This window comes from Lentinula edodes, assembly GCF_021015755.1.
Source record: "Lentinula edodes strain Le(Bin) 0899 ss11 chromosome Unknown C8R40scaffold_47, whole genome shotgun sequence".
In the NCBI taxonomy this organism is placed as follows: Eukaryota; Fungi; Basidiomycota; class Agaricomycetes; order Agaricales; family Omphalotaceae; genus Lentinula; species Lentinula edodes.
Window position 1 is genome coordinate 26035 of NW_025764353.1, and position 21827 is coordinate 47861.

Genomic DNA, 21827 nt, shown 5'->3' on the forward strand with positions numbered 1-21827 from the left:
GGTGGACATGGGTACAGCCCTGAGGGACAGCGGCTGTACCCTGTAGAACGAACTAGATTTCATGAGCGACGGTATGGGTACAGAGAAGGGTTAAGGGAGGGTGGGCAATGGAAAGAATTTGTACGAAAAAACGATGCTGAGAGTCGACAGATTAGAAAAATACTACAATTTTGCATATGCTCTACACACACACCTGAGAGTTCAACAGATCAGAAAGATGCTGACTTGCGAACTCTCAGGCTTGTTGATAAGGGTAAAGTGAGAAACAATAGATAAGTGAGACAAATGACGATGGCTAAGATGCCAAGCACCTGAGTCAGAAAAGGGCAGAAAGTCTGCGAGCGCGCGGAGCGTACCTGACTGACTAGGGCCTCACCGATGGAAAGGAGAAAAGATTCTGAGGCGCGCGGAGCGTACACTGACCATCGGTGAGAGGAGAGAAGATATTATATGCTTAAGTCTCTTACCTCGTTGATTAGACTTTTATAAACTGCTTTTTAAATCCAACTAATCAACGAAGGCGTCGTTTTCATCGCTTTAACAATTTTAGCAAGGTTTAGGTGGACACGGGTACAGCCCTGAGGGACAGCAGCTGTACCCTGTAGAACGAACTAGATTTCATGAGCGACGGTATGGGTAAAAGGCTAAAAATGATGATTTCGAGAGGTCGTAGATGTTGAGGAGGAGTGAGTGATTAAGATGTGGCCGGTTGTTGAGAGAAAAGTAGGGCAGTAAGTAGGACTGGGTGGGTCCTGATGTAAATCTTGAAAGATTCAGATGCCCATCGCCCAATGGCCTGGATGAGATTCACCTGGACACCTAAAGATGCTAACCATGTTGCACCCCCAGAACGAAGAGAGTGACCTGCCACGTTATCAGAGAAATGACATCGTAGCCTTTGGATGAACCAAGACCGTGTTGGAACTGAACCATCAGAGCGTACCCATAAATGTGGTAGTCCTGGGAAGCGGCTGTCACGTTCACGAACATAAATACAAGCAATTTTGACAGTGTCATCTCTATCCAAAGAGGCTTTGATTACAATCCGGTTTCCTTCAAACGTTTGATCGGCTTTGTGCATTGGTAGATTGAATTCCAGATGCTCGGCATCTGCAAGAAATGAATCCCGCATGATGACTTTGCGGAAATCTTGAAGGTCAACCCGATCAGGAAACACTAGCTCTCCCAATCGCATGAGAGCGAAAAAACCAATGTATAACAATGCGAGAAAAAGATGACCGTCAAAAGAGGAGGATGAATGTAGGTTATTGAATGCTTCGGTGAGTTCTGTGCGCTGGAGTGGACGTTTTCTTGAGGCAATGGAAGTGTGAAGTTTTTTTGCAACCTTTCAACATTCGCTTCACAATTGGATGAGCACAATTTCGACGAATATCAGGGTAGAAAACCTCGAGCTGGTTGCAAATTCCGGATAGATAGCTGGAAACAGATTTTGGTTTGATGAAATGGCAGATATAGATAACATAAAAAGATAAGGTGTCTGTAGTTGGGTCGATTGGAAAATCATGATTGCGACAGAAAGTGACATAGGATTGAACTGCTGAGGTGTAAGAGGACAGAGATGATGGCTCAAGGACGCTGCCAAGCGCAATGTTACGCTCATGCAGCAAACATTCCCAACTCCAGATTTCGTGAACCGGCTGTCTGGAGGAGGGAGGTGGTAAGTTCATAACTGTTCTGCCCCCAACACGAGCTGTGGGGGTGTAAAGTTATAAATCTTCATTGACGGTGCCAAATGCATGAGACAAGTGTAGTCAAACCATGACAGCACATCTGCAATACCATTTTCCTCCCCGCAGATATGTGCGACATGAAACTGGATGTTTGAGCATATAGCATGATTGACGGTGGTGAGTAAGAGGGGGTTGTAGAGCTGTTTTGCTTTTAGAGAATGGAACATATCCACCGTGTTAGTGTCAAGTCCATGCCGCGGGCCTCCATTCCGCCGCTTGGGATTCCGAAGATCTACTCCTTATTGTAATCTCTTCCTATTGTTCTTTCTCGCTACACATATCCTTTCGTTCTAGTCTCTCATTATTGTCTTTTACTCTTTCGTTCTAGTCCCTTCTTATTGTCTTTTACTTTACCCTGCAGGTACTACTCGTATAGCTCCTAGTAGTTAGTCTGGCGCTCCGCACCGCTGCGCCGTTCCGTAGATATAAATACTGCCTGTACGCTACTGTAGTTCCTCAGTTTAATTATTAACTTAGATCTCCCTTCCCAACTTAACTCTTCTCTAAGTCTTCAGGCTCAACGCCTTGGAGTACTCTCTACTATAACCTCAGGACTTAGACGTTCTCTGGTTCGCTCCTCGTCACCGGCGTTACCGCCGCTCCGACTTGGCTGCTTCTCAGTTCCTCCCTTCTCTACTCTTGATCTCCGGGGACTAACGGCGTAACGGCGGTGTTGTTAATAACTTCACTACTGTCCCACTCGTCTTCCGCACTTAGACACCTTGTGGCTTTGGCACGGTTACACGGTGTACATGATCTTAACAGTTAGTGTTGTCAGTAAAAACAAAAACACGGGGAACGAAAGGCAGTTTGATAGTGTGGAGGATGGCTGAAACAACCGTGAGTGCTTCGAAATAGAAAATAGGTTTCTTGTGATCATCTGGAATCATACACTGATAACCCAACGTCTTATCATCATAATGAAACCAAAATCCCATGCCTGTTGGACACACATTGCAGTACAGGACAATGTCCGCTTCTTCGAATCCCCATTCTTCACTATCAAGCATTCTCACTCCACTTAAAACATCAAGCTTTTCAACAAACCATAGCAACTCTCACACTACAGCCTTGTTTGTCCAGATTCGCTGACTAGATTTGTCATATGCATGCAATTCACCCCATACGCTCCCCGGCCCGGCCCGGAGCGGCCGGACTTCGGATTAATAACCTTGTGACCATCATTGTATTTATTTATTGTTCCGAGCTTTCATCGAGGTCTTCTGACTGTATTTGGGATGTATATAAGCTAGAATACTTTGTACGTTGTAGTCAAGCTTGAAATCAAGTGTACCATCTTATCCCAGTCTTTAATATCTTCTTTACCCTTTGCTTCCGGACTCCCGGATCATCAGGAACACCATTTAGGCTGCTCATCCCAATCTTGCACTCTTGCCATAATTCCCGGGGACACCAACAGTGTGTGAAGGGTGTTGCTAATAGCTTTACCGACGTCCCACTCCCAGTGTGTACTACAGGCCAGTACTCAGCTCCGGACCTCGGAGTTATCCCGGGCCATTTCCGGCCCATATCCGACCTCAGAACCTCTATAGTTATTGACCTGTAGGCACGGTCTTGTCAAGATTCAGTCTTTCCAGCCATTTTCTCGTATAATGCAGAAAGGCCAGGACGAAGGAGGGGGTAGACATTCAGTGACCAGTTAATCCAGCCAGCAAGGTGCTGATACTCCTTGAGTGTCCAACGATTTCCAATTCCTGCAAATTTTCGAATTGCCTGAACAAGGTCTAATTGAGCTTCTGTAGGCATGGTGATGGTCATGGCATTTGGATCGACATTGAAGCCTAGAATCAGAAGTTTGGTGCCCCATGTTTGCTTCGGTTTATCATGAGGCAAACCGATTTCATCCCAAAATTCCAGGAGTCTGGTTTTTCGTGAAGGGTAGAACTCAGCATAAGGTGCGTAATATGCCAAATTTCCTTCGAAATCCCAACCGAATGTGTCGTCAACCCAGGCGAACAAATCAACTATGAATTTGACATAGATGGCCACCCACAACATCAAAGCCATGAAACTTCCATACAAACCTCCTCCATCTCGACTTCCAAAATTATTACACTGGTCGACATTATATCCATCACCGAAACCAACCACTTGCTTTATTTGCCAACGCGGATCCATGGGTAAGCGACAGTAAGCAGCGGAGACGTCTGATTTGAATACAACCAAATTCACGGAACGCCCGTATATGCGGCGAACATGAATGAGAGCAGCACCCAAATCATGTAGGTTATCCATTTTCACTTTCACGTCTCTACAATCAATGAGAGAGTTTAAAGCAAAAGGTTCAGCACTGTGGTCTACAGCCAAGCAAAATTTGTCTGTGTGGGGTTTCGGAACTACGACCACTGGAACGCATTGCATACCAGGTAGTAAGGAATGGAAAGTGGGTGAAAAACGCCTTTCTGTAATCTCTTTATCTCTCTGCTCACATGCAAAAGCAAAATGTCATGGATCATGTAGCTCGCGTGTACGATCTAACACCAAAGGAGTGCCAGGCTTATTGCCAGATGCTCGAGGCCAGAAACCTTGCCGGAAACCTGTACACACGGATTCCACAAACTCTTGATTTGGATGAGAGTTTAGAAGGGTTTGAAAGTGATCGACATTTATAGGTGTCGTAATGTTGAAAAGATGAGGATTTTTTCAAATTGTATCTAGTACTGTGTCATCGAGGATTACATCCCTAGGTGGCCGAGGTAAAGGAGTCATATAAACTGAGCTATCAGCCAAGCTCATGTTTTCTGTAGGCTTTTCAACATCGTCCCACATTAACGCATGAGCGTAGCGAGGACGTCTGCTCCAATATTTAGTTTGGGCATTTTGGACGGGTATGGTCATTTCGGTTACACTTTCCGCAGACGTGTTGGTACCCACAGGACTGGGCTGTGTTTGGGCATTGACCTTCATTGTACCTCTTGCAAGGTTCGCGCCTTCGAGACTTATTTTCTCTTTGTCCTGATTCTCTAACTTTGGAGGGAGAGGCTTGGATCCAATGCAAGAAGAGGTCCTGGAACTCACTAAAATCGGTGAGCTCATATTGTCAAGATTGAGAGACTCGATAACGGATGGCCTTGTCATAGTTGATGACTTTGTCATGATCGAGTTCGGGAAGGGCTCCAAAGAGTCTAATGATATGCTCGATGGGGAAAGACAAATGTGAGGGCTTTGGAGTACTTGGCAAAGACAATCTGCCAGTCTCCGGAGTTGTTAATCCTTTTTCCAGGGACTGGCGGTCCGAATTTGAACTCGACCTCACCAACCTTCTGGGTCTGGCGTTCGTCAAGAGTGGTCGCATGCATTGAGGAGAAGATGTGGTCGCAATGTGCTGGTTTTCCATTAACGATATCATCCCAGTCTTTGGTAGAGAAGACGGGACAATCAGGCTGGGATTGAATGGTGGATCGAGCGTACTTTGGTTCTCGAGCGAGATTTGCGAGGATGATTCGGGTCTTTTCAAGAGATTCAGAAGGGAAAGTTCTGCTGGAAGAAGATGCTTGGTTGAGCCAGGGTAGGACTGTTTCATCAATCTTCCTACGAGAGGCACTCTGTGGATTGATGTCATCCTCTGACTCTTCTTCCTCCTCATTGACGGGTCGCTTCCAATTTGTTGCAACAATGTTGGACTCTCTGTTTCCTCCACGCTCAGCTGCTTTACTTTTTCGATTCTCAATGGAATCAAGGAGTTTGATATATAGCGAGAAACTTTGTGTGAGGGCTTCTTGAGAGAGATTTGCTGCAGCAAGGAGGGCTTGGATCTCGAGCAAAGCTGTGACTTTGACATTCTCGCCACGCTCAAATTTTCATATGACTGACATACAACTCTGGGACAATGAAGGGGGATCGTCAATTCCACCGAGTCGGTGAGACCATCCTTCCGAGATTCTGCTGTTGTTGGTCTCCATCCTGGGATTGAGGTGGAGATTGTTCCTCTTGTTGTGAAGTCGTACCATCGTTATCAGGCATTTAAATTTGAACAGAGTGATGTATTGATATCAATGGAAAGAATTTGTATAAAAAAACGACGCTGAGAAATTTGTACGAAAAAACGACGCTGAGAGTCGACAAATTAGAAAAATACTACGATTTTGCATATGCTCTACACACACACCTGAGAGTTCAACAGATCAGAAAGATGCTGACTTGCAAACTCTCAGGCTTGTTGATAAGGGTAAAGTGAGAAACAATAGATAAGTGAGACAAATGACGATGGCTAAGATGCCAAGCACCTGAGTCAGAAAAGGGCAGAAAGTCTGCGAGCGCGCGGAGCGTACCTGACTGACTAGGGCCTCACCGATGGAAAGGAGAAAAGATTCTGAGGCGCGCGGAGCGTACACTGACCATCGGTGAGAGGAGAGAAGATATTATATGCTTAAGTCTCTTACCTCGTTGATTAGACTTTTGTAAACTGCTTTTTAAATCCAATTAAGTCCATTTTCATTTTATTTTCTCACCATATGCTATATATGGAGAATTGAGGAGGTTGCGCGGTGCTGACCGCGCGCCCTAAATCTTTGACTTACAATTAATCCAAATACTTCAATGTATTGGTTCCATTGGCCGAGTGAATGCCATGCACAGCCGTGCAGTGGCCCTCAATCGCATGTGGTGGTGTACGTAGATCCCTCGCGAGTCGCTGACTGGAGCTGTTCAAGCTTCAAATTCAAAGCCAATCAGGTCGAGTCACTACGGCCTCCTACAGCAGCATAGCCAATTCTACGTTGGTGTGAGTAACTATGCGCCGGTCTCATCGACCCCGTTTCTTGCCCTTTCTCAGAGTCCTCTTTAACCGTTAGCAGGGCGGTTTTTACCTTCATTTTTGCTTGGAAGATACTAGTCTGGGAGAGACGGGAAAGACGATCTATGAACTCCTCAGGAGACACTCTTTAGTCGGCCTCATACAACCCATCGATATCAATATTCAAAACAACAGGACAGTCACAGAGGGACCTGCAGCGGGACGTTGTTCCTGAGGCACACCACCCCCACCGCCCCCAAACGCAGAGGAACGACATCCAGAAACCATCCCACTCGCCTCAAATAGTTGACTCAGTCGACAAAATGGTGACCCAGAAGCCTCGGCCGATTGTGAGATTATTTAAATAGGAAGAAATCTGCAGTGTGTTGGAGCTTGCTCCAATACTATTATTCATAAATGTAAAAATCCAGGGTACCACAGGTTATAACTGAGATACTACTTTACCTACGAAAATCGAGGCAAAACATCATGTGTGTAATCAAGTACATTCAAAGCTGCTTTTATCTCTGTTTGCGTAAATTATATGGCGAGGACGGAACGGTTGAATCAACCAAACTAGAACGAGGAACCACGACTGAAGCACGTCCTAAAACAACATCTCTCATGTTGCGATTACTGCGAAGAGTTCGCAAACTGCTTGTACCTTTGCGACCCTTCCTAGTCATGGGACCGGAATCTGGGGCAACAATATCTTTGGAAGACTTTTGAACCTTCGTGCCATCGGTCCTGGAAGTACTCGCGGCATCATCTGTAGATGTGGATCTGGCACGTTTCTTGGCTATGGCTGAAACATCATCCTGAGCCGCTGTGGGTAACGCCATATAAAATGGTTCTATTCGACCTTCTTGAGTGAAGATTCGAGATAGACGACGCATGAGCATGTCTTGAGAAATTTCTTTCGTTAACTTATCTAGCCTCCCAATGTTCAGGACCCCAGCAGGATATTCTTCGTGCGGAATGCTGTCCACGGTCGCGCTTTTGACCCGGAACGACCCAGAAATACGTAGGATGCCAGAGGGACCCACGTCGGTATTTAGATTTGGTAGCTGATCGAGAAGCGTAACGACTTCAGGCTGAGAAACATTCGTTCAATATTTTGAAAGGCTAAATTGTAACGATTTCCTTACCTGATCACGAAATATAACGTTCGGATGAATCTCTTTGATGTCTTGGGCAAAGTCCGGATTTTCTCTTGTGAATGTCGAAGGAACATATACAAAAACCCAAAAAGTTCGCTCATCAGAGAGTTTGAGACAAAAGACCAAAGTCACGCTAGTGCTCGAAGAAGAGGGCAGTAGACAAAACGGTTCGTCATGCTCGTGTTTGAACCAGGACATGACTTCTTCTGGAGCCCCCGCCACAAATACCAGTCTGTCGGGCATAGTTTCCGAGAGTTGTACATCCAATGTTTCTAGTCGCTCAGCAACTTTGACAAACTTCACGAGTCTCCCATTCAATAATGGCGTGGTGAGTCCAAAGACCGTGCAGGTGTTCGAAACCTTGCAGAAATCACCAAAACAGAAAGCCAAAGATAAAGCAAGGGATGAAGCAAAGTGAGACGGATGTATTTCAGTTTGGTAGTTCCAAGCAAATGCCCCAGCCAACCTCACGAGAGTGAAATATGGTTGTTGTTTGAGCCATTTCGCCCCGTAAATGACTGTTACCGGCTCGTCCAGTCCTATTCGAGAACACGTTGGATCCAGAAAAATTCCATAGTCTTCGTTGACGAGATCGATGTCGTTGGACGTGAAATCACAGCATCCCTTGGAAGTGGTCAAAAAGCTTATGACCGACCGGTGCATTGCAATGGTGCTAGTGGAACCTGACAATCATCAGAAAGAATCAGTAAGGAAAAGGCAAGCTTTCTCATAGTAACGCACGTATAGATAAACCTTTAGAGCCAAGAGATAAATACCAATTGTTCATGGAGAATGTCTCTTGTGATGTATATTCAGAATTCTCAGGGGGCATGTATCCAGACATAGTTTGAACGAATCCTCCCAATAATGTATGGGGACTCTCGAAATTATTGTCCAATAACAATGTCAAGAAAGATGCGGTATAGCGGTACCTAAATGTTGTTGAGCAGTGATCTACGTGAATGAACAATATTTACCTTCCTCGTAACCAATGCCACATTCGTTTTATAAGAAGTTGACCTGTGTCTGACTTTTCAAAATGTGGCGGTAGAAACTGGGAGATATAACGTCGATGGGCCTCCGGATCATCAAAACAACCTGTATCTGAACACCAACGGAAACTATCCCATTCCCCTGAGGAAGATTGAAAATGTTCCCGAGGAATGATGGTACCCGCAACAACAAACCTCACGGGCAAGTGGCCCATCCGACATTGAAAACTTCGAATAATCTCCTTCAAAATCGAGTAACGCCCGTACTCATCTGCAAAAGCGCCATCATGCTTTCGAGAAGCTACGTTTGCCTCATCTATCACAATGTAGAAGAATTCACCCGGTGATATGTCCCAGATACTTTGTATGTCTTCCAAAGTGTGCGTTATGGCGTCGTCAATCACTGAATCGTGCACTTCGGCTCTGGAAATCTCGTATTTCGTCTTACCATATGCTTCGAACCGAGATGTGATCGTACGGGGGAAAATCTGCGATTCTAGCCAGCGTTGCCGATGATCATGACAGAGAGCGCTTTTTGAGCACGCCGTCAGGTACATTTTGAAAACGAGTAATCGCGCCAAAAGTGCTTCGCTAGTCAAGCGGAAAATTGTTTTTATGTTGTGTTGGAGGGAGGTGGCGTAATGGGGACTGGAGGGAAAAGGCAAATGCCCTGTCCAGTTCCGGTGTGACTCGATATCATTGATGGCGAGAACGAAATCACCCGCTCCGAGGAAAGAGGAATCGATAGCGCACGTAAAATAGAGTCCCCAATGGAGGCAAAGGCCTTCGAAAAGAAGTTTAGTTTTCCCAGTGCCAGACGTATTGATAAGAAAACTGGATGATGTACAAAGTAAAAAGGAGGGCTGCGCATGTAAACAAAGAGACGAACGTGTGATGATTGGGAGAGAAGATTGTGTCCAGCCTCTTCTTCAAGATGGGGTCATGCTGAAAACTACCCAGTTTGTGAAGTATGACAAGAGGAATTTCTTCGCGGTTCCCGAGTGGAATCCCGAGCTTTCGAACATGATCCATTATATCTGGATCGGTGTCTTCCCTGGTGGGGGCCCAGATAGGGAGTTTCCATTCACCCTTGACGAATGGCATTATCTTGTTGTCTGACTCCATCAAACGAATTGCTTCGAACACATCCTCGAGGTCTGGATCCATACGCCATGCATTCCTCTCAAAGTACACTGCGCAAAGATATCAAGAGACAACCCGAGTAAGAAAAGCCATTGGACGCACTACAAAGACTGTCAAGAGCTCCCATGTCTCGCGCATGATGCGCAACCTTGAGCTTTTCATGTAAATCCGAATCGACTAATAAAGCGTTGAAGCACAGTCCTAATGATGGCTTGAACGGTCCCTTGCGAAATTTCAAAATTTGGAAGAAAAATTGGGACGCCGGCACAACTTGCTCAATATTTGGAAAGGAGAGGAAAATATTCATGGTAAGGGTCAAACGTCAAAGCCTCAAGCACAACATTCCGGATTCCTACGGATCAGGCCGAAGCCAACCAGAAACTTCCTTTTATGGGAGTTTTCAACTTTTGTTTAACTCTTCAAAGCTTCAGTGGCAGTCTGGCAGAATCATTTAGGATGAAAGTATCTCGGAGACTTTTTTACGATCCTCTTCGTATAAGATAGAAAATAGTGTTCAAAGATGTAAATACTGGTACTTGACATACTTATATAGTATAGTAATTTTAATTAACGTTTGACGCTCTCATCATGTTTACGTTTCAAGTTCAACCTTTCGCCCCAATGTGCATGGTCAACTCGCAACATCGTGATTACGTCTTCAGTAATTTGTGGCACGATCCGACCTTTTCGAACGGCGAGATTGCTAGAATGCACGATATTTCCACGTATTCGATGCCGTGCGGCCAACTTTCGAGCCGCTTCCGCTTTCTGAAGACCCGTTTTATTCCGGCGAGGTTCTACTGCCGGTGGACTAATGCCGATCACGCCGGGTGAGTTTTGATCAAGGACTAGTGAGTCTCCCGCAGCATAAGCCCTTCTTATGATGAGATCGAGCATATTTGTAGGGTGAAAGGGGCGCGTTTCTGAGCGTAAAAGACTGTCATTGAATGACGCTAATGGGTGTCCATCAGTCCCATCTGGGTCTGGAGTCTGCTTTGTCACCATTTTGACTTTTATTGCGTCTTCTTCTTTGTCGTCTTTCACCCGAACATCGAAGGCTTTCTCGAGGTCGACGAGAACTGGAAAACCACATATGATGCGTAATACCCCATATGTTCCTGCCAGCGGATCTTTGCGGGGAAAATTGAGCAGAGTTTTCAGAAAACGATCCCGTGCTTCGTTCCTCTTCCCGTCAGTTGTTGTCTGTGTCGCAATAGCTTGAGCAGTTGAAGCATTGCTTTGCCTCTATGAATTCGAATGAGCAATTAGTCTGCGCTTGTCACTCCTTTTCTCTACTCACCCGCCTTTGAAAAAAATTGTTTGGGGTTACTGTTGCGATAGCCTCGCTTAGGGTTTTACGTGGAAGATCATCGTAGAATTTGCATTGGATTGCGAGGCATATGTAGGTGAAATCTTTCGAGCTCGCTACTGGATCCTGTAGCTTGAGAAAGCACATGATGTCGGGCCCCATGATTTTCATCGGGAAGCAGAACGCTGTATAGCTTTTTAAGTCGATCCAATCTTGCAAGGAAGAGGTCCCTTCTTCCCATAACTCGTTCGTTATTTGACCGATAGGTCCAAACAGAGACGGCCTTCCTACCAGATTGATTTTTCCCTCGATAAGTCTGAGCTCTTCCTCATAATCATTGATATGAAGAGTAACTAATGTGGCAAGCTTCTCTCCTATCTTGTTCTCGCCCTTGAACTTGAAAACCTCGTCTAATCTGCGGGGCTTCCGGAAGACATGCTGAAGATAGAAGCAGATGAACTCTTCGAATCCATTCCGGCCGGTAGAGGGACTATGGTCCCGAATACGGGAGGCTAGAGTCTGGTACAAACTAGTACCGCAGCGTTTGGGTTGATTGTTGAACCACATCGAGCATGCTAACAACACAAGAGGCTCATCAAGCGCGATAACCCCCTGTTGCAAGAATCTGGCTAGACCGTATTCTACATATCTGATTTCGTTTTCACCGAAGTCGGCGGATAGCTGAGATGTGAACAAATACTCGTGGCACATTGTTTTGACCCTTTCTTTCATTTCTGCATCCAGTTTTTCAAATGCAAATCCCCGAGGAGGCCAAGCAACGTTGCCGAATTCCATCACCTCGCCATTGTAATCTGCAGGATTAATATCGGCGATCTTAGCAATGTAAACATTGAGAAGTTTATGCAGATGTTGATATCCATTCTGTAATACAACGGATAAATACTCTGCAGTGAACCTGTGCCTACATAAGTGAACGAAAAGATCAAAACACATACGTTCCGAATATCAATGCTATATTTCCTTACCTTCCTCGTAGCCAGTAAAATATCCTGCGTCGTACCTGTTCAAATTCTTTGTCTTGCCATATTTCAGGAGGGAAAAGCTCTTTCATGTATTCGAGTTGACTTGTGGCGTCATTAAACGCTCCTGTCGCATTGATCTCAATGGTCAATCCTGGTTTCGAGACAACTGACGAGAGTGCCTCAGTTATGATATCTCTGGACAAACCTGTTCCAGTAAAGATAAAGGATCCTAGGACCAAAGTGACATGAGAATTCCCGTTCAATATTATGTCTAAGGATCTAGCTATCTGACGAAGAAGAGGTCGGTTTACCGTCCAATCGTCCGAACGAAAGCAGGAAGGCAGCTGCTGTGCGGTGAATTGACATTCGTCCAATGCAGTATCCAGTCTGTAATCCACAGCGTCCCTGAGCTCCGTAAGAACGCCATTGATAAGCTCCTTCAAGATAATGTCATGTACAGCCGCATCAGCCCCTTCCTGAGTAATGACACCGGCGATATGCATGATCAGTTCGGTGAAGATGTCCTTTGATTTGCCTTCGACTCTGGATAGCAATAGTTCTGGATGAAGTTGGAGATATAGCCACTGACGTTTGTGAGACATCCGGCGAGTATCTTTACCCAATCTACGCAGAGTCGAAATGAACCGTTGTAGGACGGTCAGCCGAGCCAACATCAGGATCTGCAACTCGGAGGTGACGATCTTCTGGTTGGCCTCGATGGCTTTTCGGAAGCTAACTCCTTCAGACGAAGCTCGGAAAGATGCCAATCTATTGTTCACGCTGAGCACCGCCTGTAGACACTGTTTTTCAGTGCTCACATCTCCTATAGTATCATTGTATTCGGCTAGTTGTTGGGGTGTAACTTGTAGTATGGCCGGACGAGGAAGATCTGTCACTCGTTGTTCTATCGACGATATTGCAATCATCAAGTCTGACGAACCAACTCGAGACTCCTTGTGGCAGGTAAGATATATGCCCCACTGAGAGCACAAGTGTTCTAGAATCATCCTGGTTTTCCCAGATCCAGAAGTATTGACAAAAACCCTTCGAAATTTGTTTAGTCGTTGGTACCCATTACTACGTACGAATAAAACTCACTTGTGATTTTTGTTGTCAAATAACCCTTTCAGTCGATCTCTCAAATTCCTATTTTTCTGAAATCGGCCCAACTTGTGCAGCAACATATCAGGAAGGTGATCATTGGGTGCACGAGCTCGAGGAATTTTAAGATCCTGTATGAACTGCCTTAAATCGTCGCTAAGGTCAGGAAGATCCGGCTTCCATAAAGGGATCTGTATCTGATTCAAAGCCAGTTTCTCCAATTGAGAATCGTATTCGCTGAGAAATGAGTCTATGTGTTCCTTCAACCGTAGATCAAGATCTACTACATGGGACCATTAGAGCGCAGAAATCATAGCATATCGAGACTCACAGTTCTTTGTTTTTGCGTCGTTGTCCATTATTTGCAAAGTGGCCTGGCGTGGGTCCCGATCATCTAGAAGATGCTCAACACACAGATATAACGTAGACTCAGGCCAATTTGAGCCTATACCTAAGCCAACATCTTTCACATCCCGTTCTTGTGCGTCGTCAGCATGGCCTATGAGCATTAAAAGGTTCAGTTCTCAACCTGTAGATCATGGATTCAAATACGTACCCATCTTGCGGCGAAGCATTGCCTGCAGAGACTGTAACTCTTTCGGAGAGAAACTGACCCCGCCTCTCGCGAATAATAATTCCGACATGTCTTTAACAAGGTGTTCTTCCATTGTCGTTGTTGGAAATCTCGAAGGAACTAGTAGGGAAGAGCTTTCTTCTATGAAGGGATGCATAAGAAATGGTTCCTTAAGTACGCCCATTGACCATGTCTTTCGCACATGATGACTCGTTGTTATCTAGAATGCAATTTCAAAGAACAAAGACAATTGGATTCAACAGGTCGCTAGAACGATATCACAAGAGACACAATTGGAAACGATGATAGATATTCCATCATGATTGGATTAAGAACACACTTAGCTTGAGCTATATACAAAGGCGGTAACTTCTGGTTACTTTTGTTCCTTGGAACCTCGAGTACAACGCTGTCCAAATGGAAGACAAAATTATTATCAGAAGGCCCCGTGATGGACGTCTGTGGGTCCATGATGGACAGCCTGAGTTAAGTTCGCTTTGGATAGAAAACAAGGTCTAGGGATGAATAGGGATGAACGTATGCCATCTTTGCAGAGCAAGGGCAACTACCAGTGGACTTGTTTTAGAATACATTGCTCTACATCGGCGGCGATTGCATTTGTTCTTATGTAAATGAGGGTGGATCGTATCCGATAATAGATTCAGCCGTGATTGATTCAAGTTGGGAGGGTCGATTCCTATCTGATGTTTTCAAGGGATTATCTTGTACCGGCGTACTATGTATGCTGGATACGGATAAACGTTGGGAGAGGCAACAATAGGATCTATATGGGGTTTCAAAAAAGATCAAGGCTGGTCTCTGAGAAATTCACCTCGATACTCAGGGCGAGTGCCAGTCAGCTTCTCGATCTAAGTGTACCTACGTCAATTTGCGAAACGGTTTCGCGAGGTAGTTTGATTTCTGAAAGAGATGCACCAAGTAGCACTAAGTTGAGTGGCAGACACTGCAGTGCATGGACGAGCGAGCGAGAGCTGCAGTGCGGTCCCACTCAAGATCCGCCCCACCTCCGAATTGATTATCAACTTCTACACTACTAGCAGTAACCCATGGTGCACATTGAGGGCGTCGTTTTGCTCTGCCCACCCCTTCTCCTCATCCATGCAGTGACCAGCAGTAAAGAAGAGCCCGGAAAGCAGAGGGCGCTTGCCTTCAATTTTTTTCCTATCAGTAGATCACCCGCGATAGATGATTGTGGGTCCATGTGAGAATATGTACTCACTCATGAGAAGAAAACAAGGTTTGATAGATCCATCTTTGCAGCGATACAATGGCATGAACAAGAAGAAACGGTGAGCTCAATCTTTTTTTACATTTCGAGTCTGTTCTTGTAACTTGACTTGAATTACATTTACGACTGCATTCATATTGTCCCTCTTCTTTTGAATTGTGTCCTCTAGAGTCTCCAGGTTCGTCCGAATGTAATCGACCTTGGTTTGGTAGTGTTTCGTGGCTTGCGGGCGTGTCTATGTAGATTCAGCATTGGTACTAAGGTTGCCTCATATTTCATGCTTACCTTTTCAACGAAGTACCCTGTACCGACGTCGACGAGAACATGGTCTGGATCGTTGAGTTTTCCGGGAACGTAGAGGGAATTGGTGAGAGGAACAAGGATAGTTTTGCCTAGACATGACGAGTATGGAAGAGGTAAAAAATACGAAAATAGTATCTGAGCAACTTACCTCGATTCTGAAGATTAATCTCTGATACATTATCGATACAAGCCTTGAATTTTGCCTGAGCCTGCTTCAGTTGCGCGAAGGAATTTGTGAGGTGATTTAATTCCTGATAGAGATCCACTTAATTGTGAACAGCACAAGGGAATAAAACACGCACTTCTTCGAACTGTTTCTTGATATCTCCGAGCTGATTTAGATCCAAGTCTGTTAAACTGACTGGCTGAGGTTGAGCCATGGTCGACGTTAGATTGAGACGTAATGCGGTCCGCGACGTGACACAGTGACGATATCCTCTTTCAAAACCTCGATGGGTGACTTAGGTCCGTTGAACTTAATTTCCATGGCACCCTTCTCAATCATTTTTCTTTCGATTTACAGTTGCCATATTCCATGCATCCTTCCACCCCACTAGAGGTAATGTTATAGATTGGTCTGTAACAGCCAGTGGAGGTTAGCCTATCACGAATCTTTCTCATAATCTTTCTCAATCTTCTCGGCCAGACTTCAACCTCGATAATCTCGAATTCAGTGCTCTTCCTAGTGGTCTGCATCTGGTGGAACAGGACATCGTGTGAGTCAAATTTGAAGAGTATTTAGTGACGGTATCCTAACTACGTTCCTCCCAGTTATTTTTCGAAGGATGGCCACCAAGGTGTTTGCGCATTTCGGCGAGTCAAATCAACAGAAGATGGTCACAGAGGCTTTCGCCTGTCATCCCTGGGTGTTCTACTCGCAAAATCTACTAGACCGAAGCCTTGGCGTCATGTAGCTGCACTGAAGGACCTCATGGTTATGCTTTATGCTCGGATGGAGCTGACGGAAACCTTGCAACCTTCTGAGACCGATTGGCAGCCTTCAAGAATGTATTTCGAATCACACGAGTCGAAGTCTGTTGATCTTGGAGGAGCAGGAGACTGGTGTGGGTGGAGTCATGAATTGGACGGGGTAAGCAACCCGGTTCCCATCCTTACTTTTGCCGCAATAAAGGTTTCGATAATAGGAAAATCGTGATCGGTCAAACATTAATCCGACACTACACCTTCCACATCTTCTGCGCATCCTAGGACCGTCAACTCTCACACTTTACAAACATGTCATCGGCAGGAAGAGAACCCTTATATATACACTCCCTCCAGTGGAAGCAGCTTGTATACTTTGTCACGTCGCGGCAGACTTTTGTTACGAGCAACAGGTTGATACCACCTCTAACCGTTTACCCGGGAAGAGCAAGGAGGGGATTCAGGTGCTGGGCATGATCACACTAAGTGACATTGACCGGTTGCAAGCAGAAAGTAAATCTGGGAGAGGGTGGATTGCTTGCACCACGGACGCGTTATTCCTCGAACGGCCGTCATATTATGATCTCCTCATAGATCTGACGACCTCAACGCCCAATAAGGCAACACGACCTACCTTCTATTCGTCTGAACCCATTCTTCCTACTTCAAGAGGCCTGACTCATCGCCTTTCCACCGTCCGCTTCGCTTGGAGTGATGTGAAATTGGTGAGTCTATATCACTTCTCGGAGGCTTGTTTTACTTATATCGACCTCCTTGATCACAGTGGAACGAATTAGACCGCATTCTTCAGCTCGACTCTTCAAACAGCCATTCGTCCAATTTCTCGTGCTGTACTCCTGGCTTCAGTGACGTTTCCGACCAGAAACTCGGGCTTATCACCGCTTGGACCGATGTATGGCGTGTGTACGAAGATGTGTGTCTCGTCTGCGCCAGTCTTTGGATAGGCTCTTGGAGAGGTAATTCCATACAATCTTATTCGACGTCGAACGGTGCCGAGAACTGGGGCTCAATCAGGCTAGAGGGCGACGATGATCTCACCTTGAGCACGATTGCTGGCAATTCTGAGAGAGCTCAAATTCGGAGTTTGGGCGCAGGGATCGAAGGTAGACCGTTAGTTAGTTTACCGACGAACAAACCGATGCGAAAAACCAGTGGGATGTTCCTTGGGTCCGGTCAAAACAATCGTGCTCGGACTTCCGGGACGGCGACCAGGAATTCAAATACCCCTCAAAGTTATACAGATGCTGAAGTCGACCAAGCGGACGCGGAGTTGCTCTCGTCGATGGAATCCGAACGCGAGGAAATGCAGCTTCGAACAACGCTGGCGCTTCTTCAGACGTTCCACGCACATACCTCCTTCCAACTATCGATTTTAGAATCTCTGCTTCCCCCACCCAGTGAGAGATCGAATAATACGATTAATCTTGTACCGAAAGATATTCTGGCGTTTGAACTTGGACCTTTCAGCTCAGTCGATGAAAGATATCTAGAGTGGTTGGTTACGGAGTATGGTGGTGGTACGACGCTTCTGATCAAACGAAGCTGGAAAGATCTTTTGGGTGTCGTATTTGGATACGGATGTTGACGCGTTGGACCCTGGCTATCATATACCACCCATGGACATACCCTGCTCGTACTATCTTATTATCACGTACATACATACGTTTCCTTTCGTTTCTCACTGCAGCTGTGTTAGCCATTTCTATATGTACACCAGCAATAGGATAATCAGTTGGTGGGATGTAACATATATGCATGGCGTATTATTGCATGAATGTGGAACGAAGCAATAGCGTAATTAGATGAGTCTGGGCTGGAAGAGTCTGTAGTTGTCCAATTCCGCAATGGTGACGCATTGCTTTTCCGGTGATCGTAGCATACACAGAATAGATCGATACAAAGACTGGAAGTTATCGAGGGTCAAGTCTCGACAGAAAGAACTCTCGAGGCATCATAACATTTATGAGCAATATATTCTACAAGTTGTATATGTACCAAGAACTGTGATTCCCGATCCCAGGCTTCTCATCCTCTCTGCTCATCGTCTTCCTCCTTTCAGCCTTCTTTCCATTTTGCATCCTGAGGTAGAACATATTCAGCCCACACATCAGTGCCGCAAGAAGACTAAACACCAAGAGCGTTATTGTCGCTTCGGTGTATCTGGGTGCAGGACTCAATGAACCACCAAGCAGCCAAGTTGCGAGAATACCACCACCGTTGGAAAACACGAATCCGACCGCAATAACTGTCGCTCGACGGGTCTGAGGAGAAGCATTGTTCGCATTCCAGGTGGCTTGTGTTGGTGCTGCCATACATGCGCCGGTGACCGAAAAAAAGAGTGATCCATATTGGATTTGGTTTGATTCAGATCCTTCCAAACGTCGGGGTTGTCAAGATGATCCTGGAGGAAACATTTGATTTCAAAAAAAAATACACACCGAGAAAAATCGCAAATCCGATGGCACAGAGGAGGACAGAAACAACACAGACAATTCCGCGGCACCGATAACGGTCGGAAACGAAAGACGCAATCAAAGCCACAACGCAGGCGACAGCGTACGGAGGAACGCTCATCAGCTGTGTATCTGCTGCAGTATATCCAAGGCCTTGAATGATCGATGGAGAAAAGCTACGGAAACACTCTGTTAGTTCCTGGTAAACTGCAACGATTGAGAACAACCAACTAAGCCAAGCCAAATAGAGTCGTGGCCGAAAGAAAGAACGCTATGGACATGAACCAAAGCTGGGGGAGTCTCAACGCCTCAACAACTTCACTCCAGCTGAACCCTTCCTCTTCTTTATGATCACAGTCTTCAAGCAGCTTTTCTTTTATGTACTCCTTCTCCGCGGGGCTCAAAAATCGGGAATTATCAACTGATCGAGGAAAAAGGAAGAATGAAAACACGCCGAATAGGAACGTGAATAAGCCTTCGAGGATGAAGATCCAAGACCACCCAGGTCGGTTTCCGACACCATCCATGTGAATGATTCCGTACGCCAAGATTCCTGAGAACGCTCCAGAGAGGGAGGCAGATGAGAAGAACGCGGTAACGCTAGTGCGCAAAGAATAGCTTATATTAGAACGTTCCTTTCTACATACCAGGATAGAGAGCCCACCGTGTGTTCATCATGTATCGAGGATAGAAGTAAGAGAGATAAAGCACAAGTCCTGGAAAGAGGCCACCCTCAAGGAGACCTAGGAAGAACCGACAGGCTAAAAACCCAGAATAGGACTTGACAACTCCCTGCAGAACAGTGACAACTCCCCAAAGGGTTAACATTGTTGGAAGTAAAAGATTAGGTCCGACAGCCTATGCAAGACAGTCTTTCAGAAAGCATCTTCAAAATCTGACTCGAGCTTGTGGGCATACTTTGAGTATGAGATTGGAAGGTAGTTGAAACACAATATAAGGCACATAGGTAACCGTCAACGCTATACTGTATTGCTTGTTCGACATTCCGAGGTCCTTTTGCAGTCCCGCCACCCGTGCGTTTCCGACATTTGTTCGATCCTGTAAAGCATGGTACTTGAGGACGGAATGAGAAGAAAGGGTGGAGGTACATACCAGAAAGGACAAGAAAAAATACATCGCCATTAGGGGGAGAATATGATAATCCAGTTTCCGCCATACCGCTCCTCCTTCCGTCATTGCAGGATCTTCTTGAATAATGGGACCTTTTCCAACAATGTCATTTTCTGCTTCAGAAGTGACCTGAGGCTCAAGCGAAGGTCTCATGTCGCACTCGCTGAGAATACGAAATGAAAATTTGTGCTGGGGGGTTCTCAAAGGTCTACCTGATAATGAGATTTCACGGGGACTTTTGGGCTTTAAGGAGGATAATCAATTGTCTATCAGAAGGTTCGACAACTCGTATATGATCTAAAGCTTACCTTCTAATCTTGTCATTGATTTCTAGGCCTTGTGGTCTCGCGCTCATTCTGCAAGGTACTTTCATCATCATGAGGCACATAATGACACATTCACTATGTTGGAAATCGCAATCTCTCATCGAATTCATAACTATCGGCCAGTGGGACACATCAGACGCGACCATTGGTAGGGAATCTTGAATGGCTTCAATATTAGAGGTTTGCGAGACGAGTTATGTGCACTTACCATCGATGTTCATCACTAAATACACTCATGTTTTGGGAATGTGTATGCGAACGTATGTTTGGCCCACGTCCATCAAGCGACGTTCTTGGAAAGCGGCTTAGTTTGCACAGATTCAGATACCGAGGCACGAATTCTCTCCGGGTTTCACAGGTGTGAGATGAAGGTTACGACAAATGGATTGTAGAGTGTTCTGTTCATATAAACACGCAGATACCTCGACCGCGAAAGGATATCTCAATAATACATTTGCATGTGTTATTATGCGAGCTAGGCTTGTTTGAGTTACAGCGGATTACACGAAAGCGAGATCGCCTCGCACATATTTGTAGGCAAAAGCCCGACGACAGATGAAGCCTTGAAAGAAGAGCTTGATGCAATACGTGGTCAGCTATGTGTATATAATCATCGATCAGGAATAGACAAGAGGATTGAAAGAGGGATAAGGCATACCGGGGCATACCAGGTTCAGAATCCAGCCTGATCAAGCTTTTTCTCCAACTCAGCAGATGACCGTATCCTGTACATATCTACTTCCTTCCACCTCAGTACTCGCATAATCCTACATAATATGTCAAGCTAGTCAAGTGCTATCATACAAGACCACGAGGAACGCAAAACTAATAATGGAACTTACTTGAGATACCCAGTGATAGAATTTGACAACAGCAAAAGATTGTGAAGATTAGAGTCGAACGAAAAGACGTATCCTAAAGGAAAGTCGGGCGCCTCATCACTCTTAATTTCTTCCTTCTCGTGCACGTGAAGGCCCGCGAGGCTATCTGACATCGATCAGCGTTTACTAGTACTCTTCAATGAAGCTCTCAGGCTCCTACAAACATTTTTGCTCTATGTATCATGCCTCTCGATCTCGGTGATGCAGCCGCAGCTGTAAATGGTGATAGGGACAGGGTGAAAGAGCGCGTACATACAATCTGAAAATAGCTAAAAACTCCATACTTGAGTTAACGGAGACTACGACTTTGGATACGTTTGTGGCTTACTTTCCAAGATATATTGTGCTTCTCTTTCGACAGGATCGTCTACACGCCATCCTCCATTGTCTCATGCCAGCCAGCTAGCAAACTTCAACGCGACAATCGCATTGCATTCCACCTCAGGCCTTAATATTTTAATACTCAGTACTCGGTCCGACGTCATAGGACTAGCCTTCAAACTCCTCGCTTCAACAGTCGAGCTCTACCAGGCTCTACCCAGAATACAACTCGTGATAATGGTCTCGGCAGCCCTGAGCTTGCAAACGATGGGTAACTCTCACGCGGACGCGGGAGCACTCATCCCCTGTAGAGAAAGGTAGAATATGAAAAGGGATTTCAGTGGCCTGTCAATGGTACCAGTCCGAGAGCCTAATGCTGAATGTTCTCTTCAGGCAGCGATTGTCCAAGAGGGATGTCTGATGGTTGAACAATCCTCATCATTTTCACG

At 45.6% G+C, this 21827-nt stretch overlaps 8 protein-coding genes across 8 annotated transcripts; 1 reads left to right on the top strand and 7 right to left on the bottom strand.

The window, feature by feature from the left end:
• Positions 1 to 694: 694 nt before the first annotated feature.
• Positions 695 to 1688, bottom strand: C8R40DRAFT_1163227 (uncharacterized protein; the record flags this gene model as incomplete). Its single annotated transcript, XM_046230346.1, is given in 3 exon segments — positions 695 to 811; positions 1043 to 1345; positions 1365 to 1688. 3 exon segments carry the CDS (start codon positions 1686 to 1688, stop codon positions 695 to 697), a joined length of 744 nt encoding a protein of 247 aa, XP_046081239.1.
• Positions 1689 to 4415: 2727 nt separating this feature from the next.
• Positions 4416 to 5674, bottom strand: C8R40DRAFT_1175853 (uncharacterized protein; the record flags this gene model as incomplete). Its single annotated transcript, XM_046232399.1, has 4 exons — positions 4416 to 4789; positions 4836 to 4998; positions 5033 to 5538; positions 5590 to 5674. 4 exons carry the CDS (start codon positions 5672 to 5674, stop codon positions 4416 to 4418), a joined length of 1128 nt encoding a protein of 375 aa, XP_046081240.1.
• Positions 5675 to 7028: 1354 nt separating this feature from the next.
• C8R40DRAFT_1175854 (uncharacterized protein) lies at positions 7029 to 10109 on the bottom strand (the record flags this gene model as incomplete). The annotated part of the gene is made up of 6 exons (XM_046232400.1): positions 7029 to 7601; positions 7656 to 8350; positions 8409 to 8599; positions 8645 to 9493; positions 9549 to 9852; positions 9905 to 10109. 6 exons carry the CDS (start codon positions 10107 to 10109, stop codon positions 7029 to 7031), a joined length of 2817 nt encoding a protein of 938 aa, XP_046081241.1.
• Positions 10110 to 10944: 835 nt separating this feature from the next.
• Positions 10945 to 12388, bottom strand: C8R40DRAFT_656652 (uncharacterized protein). The gene has a single exon (XM_046235789.1). It carries the CDS (start codon positions 12063 to 12065, stop codon positions 11082 to 11084), a length of 984 nt encoding a protein of 327 aa, XP_046081242.1. The 5' UTR covers positions 12066 to 12388; the 3' UTR covers positions 10945 to 11081.
• On the bottom strand, positions 12016 to 12946 carry C8R40DRAFT_1127202 (uncharacterized protein). Its single transcript, XM_046229050.1, has 3 exons — positions 12846 to 12946; positions 12757 to 12787; positions 12016 to 12699 (listed from the first exon to the last, which is right to left on the bottom strand). The coding sequence occupies exons 2-3, from the start codon at positions 12766 to 12768 to the stop codon at positions 12094 to 12096; spliced, it is 618 nt and encodes a 205-aa protein (XP_046081243.1). The 5' UTR covers positions 12769 to 12787; positions 12846 to 12946; the 3' UTR covers positions 12016 to 12093.
• A 2010-nt stretch (positions 12947 to 14956) lies between these two features.
• Positions 14957 to 15784, bottom strand: C8R40DRAFT_656500 (Prefoldin subunit-domain-containing protein). Its single transcript, XM_046235788.1, has 4 exons — positions 15624 to 15784; positions 15470 to 15572; positions 15304 to 15410; positions 14957 to 15253 (listed from the first exon to the last, which is right to left on the bottom strand). The coding sequence occupies exons 1-4, from the start codon at positions 15699 to 15701 to the stop codon at positions 15086 to 15088; spliced, it is 456 nt and encodes a 151-aa protein (XP_046081244.1). The 5' UTR covers positions 15702 to 15784; the 3' UTR covers positions 14957 to 15085.
• Positions 15732 to 18009, top strand: C8R40DRAFT_1127222 (uncharacterized protein). Its single transcript, XM_046229051.1, has 6 exons — positions 15732 to 15786; positions 15845 to 15916; positions 15968 to 16037; positions 16093 to 16411; positions 16467 to 16970; positions 17030 to 18009. The coding sequence occupies exons 1-6, from the start codon at positions 15774 to 15776 to the stop codon at positions 17849 to 17851; spliced, it is 1800 nt and encodes a 599-aa protein (XP_046081245.1). The 5' UTR covers positions 15732 to 15773; the 3' UTR covers positions 17852 to 18009.
• A 233-nt stretch (positions 18010 to 18242) lies between these two features.
• On the bottom strand, positions 18243 to 20397 carry C8R40DRAFT_1073428 (major facilitator superfamily domain-containing protein; the record flags this gene model as incomplete). Its single annotated transcript, XM_046226569.1, has 8 exons — positions 18243 to 18637; positions 18705 to 18949; positions 19005 to 19319; positions 19384 to 19577; positions 19638 to 19778; positions 19833 to 20013; positions 20159 to 20216; positions 20385 to 20397. The coding sequence occupies 8 exons, from the start codon at positions 20395 to 20397 to the stop codon at positions 18243 to 18245; spliced, it is 1542 nt and encodes a 513-aa protein (XP_046081246.1).
• Between the last annotated feature and the right edge of the window lie 1430 nt (positions 20398 to 21827).